Raw genomic sequence first — 9419 nt, 5'->3', positions numbered from 1 at the left:
TGTTTGGTATCAAAATAGTTCCAAGCCCGGTCTGAGGATGTCTAAGTAACGTTGACATGGACGGATGAATTCCTGTAGTAAGACTGGAAGTAGAAAATGACATCATGTGGTGTGCGGCGATAGCTGTCTTCATGAAGTGATGCAGTGGGCGGAAGACTGCAAATGGCGATTGGGCGGCAAGTTTGAGGCAAAGAAAGTAGGTAGAAGTATTAGATGCTAGTCCACTTGCCTTGATAGGTCTGAGTGTTTCGTTGGGCCATGTCTGTCGATTTTGACAGTTCCTGGTAGTGGAAGGGCTTGGCTATTTAGTTGTCGAATAGAAGCCATCTATCCGCATCTCGTGGTTGTAAGCTGCCCTGACCGTTGTAGAATACCTGACACTGTAGGGGTGACCACCACCAGTGGAGTTCATCTGTGAAGAGAACCTCGAGACAGTTGATGCCAGCAATTGTAGGATCTGTTCCATCGCGTATAATTGGTTCAATCCGGGAGAAGGAAATCTCGACAAGACGAGGATGTTCATCAATGATTCCTGTGGGATCATACTCAAAGCGTAGCCAGATCCGGTCCTGTTTACCAACATCGATAGGAGGTTCAAGAGAGTTCAGTCGTACTTCACCAAGAGCCTCTTTGTGGCCGTTGGTATATGCGAGAAGGAGACCAGAGATCCCACGCTTGTCTGGAACTTTGCAGACTGTGATTTCGGAGAGACCCTTTAGGTTGGCTGACGAAAAGAAGAAGAGCTCGACACAATACCGAAAGTCTGGCATGGGTGGCACAATAGTGGTAGGGTCAAAGGGCTGGACGCCTTGAGTAACGGGACTGGGATCCTCGAATGCTAGGCCACCAATACACGTAGATGACATAGAGTCGTAGTAAAACCTGCAGTTATTCATCGCTGGCGTAGATGCTAGTTCCCAATCAAGGTCTGGGATTGCACCTACGAAGCCTAGGAATACCTCTCGGCCTTTGTTGGTCCGAAGCTATAGTCTGTCAGTCACTTCGTAACATGAAACGATATGAGATACTTACACCCATCGCATCGCCATTGGCGTCAATGAAACCCCACCATATCTCCGTAATTGTCTCGTTGTCGTCGAGGGGCGTGTAAATCCACACCGCATCATCGCCTGTCCGAGAGTAAGAGGCCGGGGACTTCTCGTCAATATCATGACTGTGAATTGCCAGGATTGTGTGTTCCCAATAAGTAGATATACCGCTACAAGACCCTTTCAAGATGACAGGTGCCATTCGCGCCGGATATGAGCGTGGTTCTCCAATCCAGCGGATCGCGATGTGGTGGGTTGGGAAGGGCCATGCAATCTGATGATAACTAGGCCCCTGCAGTGATGTACAGAACGTGCAAGGGCTTACTGGAGACAGGTTTCTAAGTTTGATCCCCTGTTTGGATATTAGATCACTGGGTTCCTATCTTGAGTCATAAACTTACATCGTGAGTTGCCATGATTAAGCATCTTCCACATGGGATGTAGATGGCTCTCCACCATATTCCAGCAACTTGGTCAGCTTGAAAGACATGGTCTAAGTCAGCAACTACCAAGTTAACGACACCGAGATGGTTCTCGGCAATGTGGACGACATGCGCCGTTTCCCCAGGATCAAGTGTAAACAGCTCGGATGTTTTGCCTGGCTGCTGCTCCTGACCGTTCGACACAGACGCAACGTACTTCCGTCCTTGGAACAAAGAGAATGTGACATTGACTTTGCGCTTCAGAACAAATGTCGTACGGGAAACCCTGCGAAGCATAGACTCGTTCTCTCTCACTATGTAGTGTGAGACCAAGTATTGGCCAATGCCTCGCAGGACTTCCGACGTCCTGCTGAGTTCCTGCTCAGCCTTTGTTTCGCCCTGAGCGAAATAAAGCGACAGCCCTTCAGAAATCATTGTCTCGGCCCATCTCGTGACCCTCGTGTGCTCCTCCTGTCCTGCTGGGGGCTCAAAGTTGAACTGGTGGATTCTCTGCATGGCACGCTGTAAGTGGCCTAAACCAATGCGTCCGCAGTCTTCGTGCAATTCTATAGATATCAGTATTAGTTCCGGCTTCAAAGTTGAAAGAGGAACAACATACCTGGGCCGGTCGCGTTGACCTGCAGGCCGCAAAGCATGCAGCGCTTGGTTCTGATCATATCACTCATCTTGCCCGAGCTGTGGTGACAGGTCAAGGTTCAGTCTGTAGGTGTGTAAGAAGGAGATTATGTAAAGATTGCTGTTCCAACAACCTTGAGAACGAGAATGTTCTGTCGGATTGTTGAATGGGAACATTAATTGACACTGGAAGCTTGGTGAGCAGTGGGTGGCAGGGTGAATACAAAAATCGAACAACAGCCTGAACAATCAGAACATGGACAACATGAGGTACCGAGTCAATGATGTATCGTTCACTTTTATATATTTCATTAACTTGAATCAACGGCACCGCCGCCATAGACCCCTTCATAAAGACGGCTGATATTGGCTGCCTGGTAGATTGGTAGGGTGACACAGACCCAACTACCTGAAAGCCAAAAAGTCCCGAGGTATTTGGCGGCGACTGGGTTTTCTTCCCTGTTCTGCTTGATCTGATGCTGGTTGATGTGTACAAAAGGCTTAGCTTCTGCACATTCCGTTGCACAAATAGAATGTTTTGACTTTCTTTCCGTAGACCAAGTCCTTGTGCTGGCTATGGCAGTTTTTGACCCTTGTAGTATCTCTTTATATGCTTTGAAACAGAAGATGAATCGTTGTCTTTATCCATGCAGCCCTGAAAAGGACCATTGAATTTAGCATCTCTATTAGAGACGTTGATGTATCATTACAGCAGGAGCATTGCCTACTAAGAGACTCACAAGTATCGCTTCTTCATCAAAATGTTCGGAGCAGAGCCAGTCGTTTCATCAGCAGCATATCTCTTTGATTTATTCTATGATACGATAACTCAGATAGCCAAAACAGATGAAAAGAAATGGTTGGAGACCATAGTGATAGTCATCGAGCAACATCAGGCAAAAGCTTGTATTGGTCTGGAACTGATTCTTTGGCCCTCCCTCTCAGCTCTGAGTTGCACACTATTGGTCTTCACTATATATATAAGGTAGAGAGAGAGAACTGATGGTTTGTTTAGTGAGGAATAGGTTGGAATGGAGGAGAGTGCTGAATTTATAGTCATATCCTAATGACAACGGTGTGATTTGTGTCTTCTTTGCCATAAGGGAATCTTGGGTGGTAATTTGATTTGTTCTGACACATACGGTGCTTTGCAACAGCAACTGATATGTATCAAGACGCAAACGATTCGTGTAAGGAAAAATCTGGAAATTCTCTCTGTAAGTGATGTTGTTCTAAGTGACTGAGCATTAAACTTGACAAGTCATTCATTACAGGCAATAAAACACACTGTGATTCCACCAAATAAGCAAGAGATTTTCGGATTTGTTTCTTCTTTGCGTATGCACCCGGAAATTTGTTGTGTATGCTCGCTCGTTTGCGTCTGCAGCACGCAGATGTGACAACCTCCCATTAGAGCAACTGAGTCAGAGCAAGCAAGCAAGCAGACAAACCTTGCTCTGCATCTCAATCCCTGGCACTTCTTGACCTGCAAGCCATGTTTCAGACTGAGGAGCCCATGAATATTTGTGTTTGTATGTCGAACCTGGTCAAGTCATCTCTTGTTCGTTGTCGCATGATCTGATATCCAATTTATTCGGATATTTGCATGGTGTTACCAACCTACCTACTCACCGCAATTCAAAACCACGCGAGGAATACGACATACCAGGTATCCTACTGAATTATCGTGGTGAATTCTCACAGTCTGGCTACACCGGTGTCCAATTTGGAGGGAAGAATGCCCCTGCACTCTAGTGTTGGCAGCTATTTATTGGGTGTCTTAATTGAGTTTGCTATGGATGATGCCGCAGTCAAAGCGCATGAATGCTACGGTACCCAGCCAAAGAGAGCTCTTTTTTAGCTGCTTATGCTTTAAAGCCGCCGGTGACCATGAGAATGAGGCTGGCTGAAGTCGTTAGCGACAATAGTGTCTGTCAGCTGTTACATCAGTGGCTAATAGCTCGACGAGCATAAGCTGAAGGTCAGGAGGGAAGCAAGACATGGTACACAGTATAACTGAATATTGTTTCCCCTCTTTCTATCACATGCTCGTAATAGGTCTTGTATTCACATTCATACTGTCCTAATCATCGTATAACTGGTGTTCAATATGGCTTCAGCTTCAGAACCGCTCGCAAAAGGGACATATGCACCTTCGGGTCCAAACGACATACGCGGCCCCTGCCCGATGATAAACTCTCTCGCGAATCATGGCTATCTTCCCCGCGACGGCCGAAATGTTCGAGTTGAAGAAGTTCTCGCTGGCATGGACGCAGTTGGCCTTTCCAAGCCTCTCGCTGCTGCCTTTGCCAATCCCATCTTTCAAGAACGCGCGCCTTCAAAATTTCACGATGACCCAGTCGTAAAGAAGTCTCTTTTGCAAAGTATTTTGCAAACGATCAGGGACCCTTGGTCTCTGTTGGGTCGATTTGGTATGCGCAAGCCGGGTCAGCTGGACTCTGAGGGTCACAGGGTTTTGAACTTGGACCAGCTCGGGTTACCCAACACAGTTGAGCACGATATATCTTTAACCCGCCGGGATCATCAACAAGGTGATAACATCACTCTTCAGAAAGACCTTGTCGAAGATCTCTTGGCAAGTTCAAAGGACGGGCAGACTCTTACTGCGAATGACCTCGCAGAGTTTCGCAAGACGCGCATCGCCAGACAGAGAGAGGATAACCCGGGTCTTCAATATGGCTCTTTCGAACACGATCTTGCGTGTGCGGAGATTGCCCTGATCCTCAACGTCATTGGAAGTGGTGATAGAGTGCCATGTAACTATGCCAGGGCCTTTTTGCAGGAAGAGAGACTGCCGATGCAAGAAGGTTGGAAGAGAGAAGAGTCGAAACTGGGTATAATTGGATTGCTCACCAAGAGAAACGGTATCAAGAAGATTATTGGTATGGAATTCAAGTCTTGATGTCAAGGTTGTCTCTCATCTTACTTCTGTAACGATTTCATCCGGGAAGCCTTTCCTTCATCTTGTTAAACAATGGGGGCAATATTGATGACCAAATTGGTTGGTTTATACAGAATGATAGATAGATAGGTATCTCCTTATGACTACACCTCCCAGCACGACTACCTTACTGCCTCCACTCCTTTACCTACCTACCTCGATGATGTTTTTCATCCAGGGCCCATCCGCTTTCAATTCCATGACAACTAGATCCATGGTCCTTCTTTCATCGTCAAGCTCCTTCCGTTTTCTGATATCTTGACCGAGTTTCTCCGGATACCTTGGAAGTGGCAGGTGTGGATACGGGGGTTTCTAGTCACGCGGAGATCATGACGGGTAGTTGCAGTTTCACCAAGGATGACTCCTTCCTACGAGATGCAGTCGGCCATGACACTGGAAGGTTATTGCATTAAATTCGCGCTTTCTGTAAGACATTTACCTGCAGTCAACCTTTCCAAGGCCGTGGAAGGTAGGTACCTCTAGGTAAGTTCCTTGGCCCCCACCTCAGGTAAGGTACCTCCTACCAGGTAGGTACCAGTAGGTCTCTGCCCGACGGGCTGTTTTCTCCTGCCACGACCCATCCATCTCATCGTCTTACCTCTGCCATCTCCACAGCTTCATAACCTGTCCACCAAGAGACAAACCCTTGCAACTCGTCTCATTTGCCGCCTCATTCAAGCCTCTAAATTGCAATGCAAAAGGACTATTCGATCACAATGTTGAGCAACAAGACCCACGGGATACGGCATAAAATACCTTCCTAAACACTCACCCATTCCACAATCCTCAAACTGTGACCGCCAGCAAGTAAGTAATATCCCACTAGTCAAATGGAGTCGAACACATAATACCTACTAACACTGCGTTCGAAGCCAGCCAGCTCATCAAGCGCAGTGTTTGACGCCCGAACACTCCCATTTGAAGACGACCAATCGCAAAAGCCCAAGCAAAGAAATACTATGGTTTTGTCGGATTCCTGAACGATGTGATCGCTTTTGGGTAGTAGGTTGTCCTCTAAGAAGAAGTTTCACTCATCTGCTAATTGTCCATTCTCATAAGCACAATACATCGATCACTTTCTGGAACCATGGTCTAGATGACTGAATTAGGAATGAAGGGCTAGTGACTACCTATCCTTGAGTCCGTGTGAATCTTGTCAATACCTCAGCAAGATAGATCCAAGAAATGAGAGCATCAAGAATGTGGGCTGTTCTCTTTCCAACTCTCGTAGCACAACAAACACTCACCACAAGCCAGGCTTGTGTTCAGTTTGAGCTTGCGCAGCTACCCGACTCGCCTTCCCACACCGTACCGTGCCGTTGCGTATCATGCTGACCTTGACGCCATCGCGTCAAGCGACCTCACCGCGAACTATCTCTTCATTGCATAGGGCGGCCGAGTTTCCATACAAGGCTAGATATGTTGAACGCTCCGCTCTGTCATGCGGTTGCACTTGTCCTCCAGCGCACGTCAGCTTGATCCTGTATCTAGTGCAGAATCTCTCTTGTCTCCATTCCAAGCATGCTAGCTCGATATGCGAGTATCTATTATGAGCTTTGCCTGCAGCATATGCGTAACTCGACTCGACCAGGGCTTCCATGGTACGGGCAGGTGCTTGGATTCCTGTCCTGACACAGAGCTCTGGCTTCTATTGAACCTCGGGACGAGCAATAGGCTTGGACTTCATCACACAACTTACACAACTGCCCGCCCGATGCCGTGGGCTTACCTTTCGGACAAACCCACACACTTTTCGTTGGCCCAGACAGCATTTTCGGCCTATATCCTCTGAGATATACAATGTGATCGACCACGTCCCGCATCAACACCACAAACGGCCAACTCGGATCATCATGGTTACTGTGGCCTGGCTTGCGGACACCCGCAGCCTTCGAAACTGAGCCGCCCGGTTCTCGCAGCACCCTGATGATACGACACGCACGGGTTCGTACAGCCTCCAGACGACACTAACAGGGTTTGGTCAACTAGCTCTCTGCCGTGCTTCCACGGCCAATTTTGGTGCTGTTGCTCAAGAATTGATAAAGATACATAAGCCTATATATCGAGAGGCGATCTCCTGCCAACTTGCCAGGGCAAAGACTCACAAGACCTTCTTAGTCCCGTGCCTGCCCAGACATTCTAAACCCACCCTAACGCCAATCCTTATCTTGTCACAATGATCTTTCCAATCAGCTCCGACTCTGCCCAGGCTTCCAGCCCTGATCCTGTCGCCAATCCGCCAGCTCAAACCCCTGAGCCAGCTCGCTATCAGGTTTTTCATATCCAACACTCCCCTGGCACTCACAAGATCTTCATTCCAACAAGCTCTCCGCGACCGGCAGGCTATCTCTATCATGTTCTGGAATCTTCAAGCCCTGAACATACGCAGCCTGCCATGACTCTGGTCTCGGATATCGTCGAGACTCTAGGTCAGGTTGGCACCATTCATGATAGCAGATGCGTTGGCTCGATTGCGTCCCAAGAACTCGACAATGCGTGCGCTATGATCAAGAGTCACCCAAGACCATTCGATCCTTACGGGCCTGCCAACGCTCCTGGCAGACCTGGCCGCTGCGAGCTTTGGGTCCTCTCTGTAATCGACACACTGCTTGGGGACGGCCTCCTCCAGCCGCTTCCGTCGGAGCCTACCTCTCGAGCCCATCAACCTCCAAGACATCATCACACATCTCACTGCACTCACCAACGCCTCTACTCGTATCATCCCTATCGACGAAGGAGCCGCCCGGCTTTGGACCGTGAGTGATGAATGCCAGATGCACCGACCCTGTTGCAAATATTTGAGGCAGCAAAGAAATGTGTTTATTGCTTAACAAATGCTGGAAATTTGACGTGTACTTTCGCTTGAGGGAAATCATGATTTGTACGTACGGCAAACAGGAACGTAAGGTGTGGCCAACTCTTGTATTCATTCAACATACTTTTGCAACAATAATAAATCATGAGATTCAACTCTCCCAAGCATTCCGCCCCAAGCGAATAAGAAACAAGACTCATAAACTCCCTGTACCTGTCCCAAGGCACCATCAAGATTCAACAACCATAGGATATGAGACAGACGCAAAATAACAGAACGTTCAAACGAGATGCGTCCATGGGATCCAGGTTTAGAAAAAGAACAAAAAAGTAAATCATAGAGCCAATCCGTCTAAACCCTCAATTCATCCTCCTGCTGCGCCATCCATGCTACCAAGTAGGCTTCTTCTCATAGTACCAAACACACAATCATTCGCATAAAAAAAGATCCGGTTATCCAGTTTTGATCAAAATCCAGTAATGTCGTGAGATATGCATGTACAGCTCCGGAAGTCACATTGTGCTTGATTGAAAGCTCGAAATATCGTTCCGATAACTGACTCCATATACAACGTAGCGAGTCCAGGATCAAGGTATCCACACGCCAGGTTGCTCTAAATTGTCGACTTCCACAATTGCTATGTGTTCAGCAGGGTGTAGCAAATATCCAGGCTTGAGCAAGTTGACTCTTCCCAAAGGTTACTCAAGAAGTCGGCCCGCGATGCAAACAGGAATGGATTCAGTAGAATCCACGGCAACAAGCGACCTATGTCGCAGACAGTAATGAAGCAAGTTGCGATCCAGTGATGTGAAACGAGATTGAATCCAGATTCGTAGTCATTGAATCACCTTGTTTGCATGTTACCTTGGCTCCTTTGGCATGGTATGCTTAGATACTTGTTTTGTTTCTTTGTGTCCCAGGCAACCCATTGCAGACGCAAATGAGTACCGATATCGTCAGTGACGAATGAGCAAACCTCGGCTGAGGTAAGTTGTCCAGGTCATAGGATCCAAAGCAAAGCATTGCTTGAGTAGGAAGAGATCCAGGCAAAAGCAAACATCCTCAGGGAGTGGGTCCATTCCTTGGTCAAGCGGGAAGGTATTTGCCAGGTGGTTGATCAGAGTCCAAGATGTCCAGGAAGTCCAGTAAGAGGTATGAGGTATCTGAGTCCAGGGAATTCATTTGTGCACCTAGCTGCTTGAGTCAAGTCTGGCGAGTCAGTGTCTTTGCGATTCATATCAAGACAAATATCCATGGAAAGTCCCTATGTGGAAGGAAACGGGGAGAGATGGGGAAGATAGGGAAGCAGAAATTCCTTTCAAAAGGGTTGGCTAATATATACAAGCTCAATCGAACTCACCTTGCTGTCCGGATGCCGGCCTCTGCCAATTACTATTCCGATAAACACCGAGTCTCCACGATGCTGAACACCGAAGAATCCGGGAGCTAAAGACATTGGAGTCGAGAGCAAGAACCAGCCAGATCCAGGTAAGAACGGAAAACAGAATACTCCCCCTGAGGGTGCGTCCGGACAG

The 9419-nt window shown here is 47.7% G+C and overlaps 3 protein-coding genes across 3 annotated transcripts; 2 read left to right on the top strand and 1 right to left on the bottom strand.

The window, feature by feature from the left end:
- Positions 1-305: 305 nt before the first annotated feature.
- FMAN_08670 (uncharacterized protein) lies at positions 306-2157 on the bottom strand (the record flags this gene model as incomplete). Its single annotated transcript, XM_041829426.1, has 4 exons — positions 306-983; positions 1033-1401; positions 1451-2037; positions 2091-2157. 4 exons carry the CDS (start codon positions 2155-2157, stop codon positions 306-308), a joined length of 1701 nt encoding a protein of 566 aa, XP_041680190.1.
- A 2060-nt stretch (positions 2158-4217) lies between these two features.
- On the top strand, positions 4218-5030 carry FMAN_08669 (uncharacterized protein; the record flags this gene model as incomplete). Its single annotated transcript, XM_041829425.1, has 1 exon — positions 4218-5030. The coding sequence occupies one exon, from the start codon at positions 4218-4220 to the stop codon at positions 5028-5030; it is 813 nt and encodes a 270-aa protein (XP_041680189.1).
- Positions 5031-7245: 2215 nt separating this feature from the next.
- On the top strand, positions 7246-7833 carry FMAN_08668 (uncharacterized protein; the record flags this gene model as incomplete). Its single annotated transcript, XM_041829424.1, has 1 exon — positions 7246-7833. One exon carries the CDS (start codon positions 7246-7248, stop codon positions 7831-7833), a length of 588 nt encoding a protein of 195 aa, XP_041680188.1.
- Between the last annotated feature and the right edge of the window lie 1586 nt (positions 7834-9419).

The sequence above is a fragment of the Fusarium mangiferae genome (genome assembly GCF_900044065.1).
Source record: "Fusarium mangiferae strain MRC7560 genome assembly, contig: FMAN_scaffold004, whole genome shotgun sequence".
Lineage (NCBI taxonomy): Eukaryota > Fungi > Ascomycota > Sordariomycetes > Hypocreales > Nectriaceae > Fusarium > Fusarium mangiferae.
Note: the sequence above shows the minus strand (reverse complement) of the source record. Positions and strands in the feature narration are given on the sequence as shown.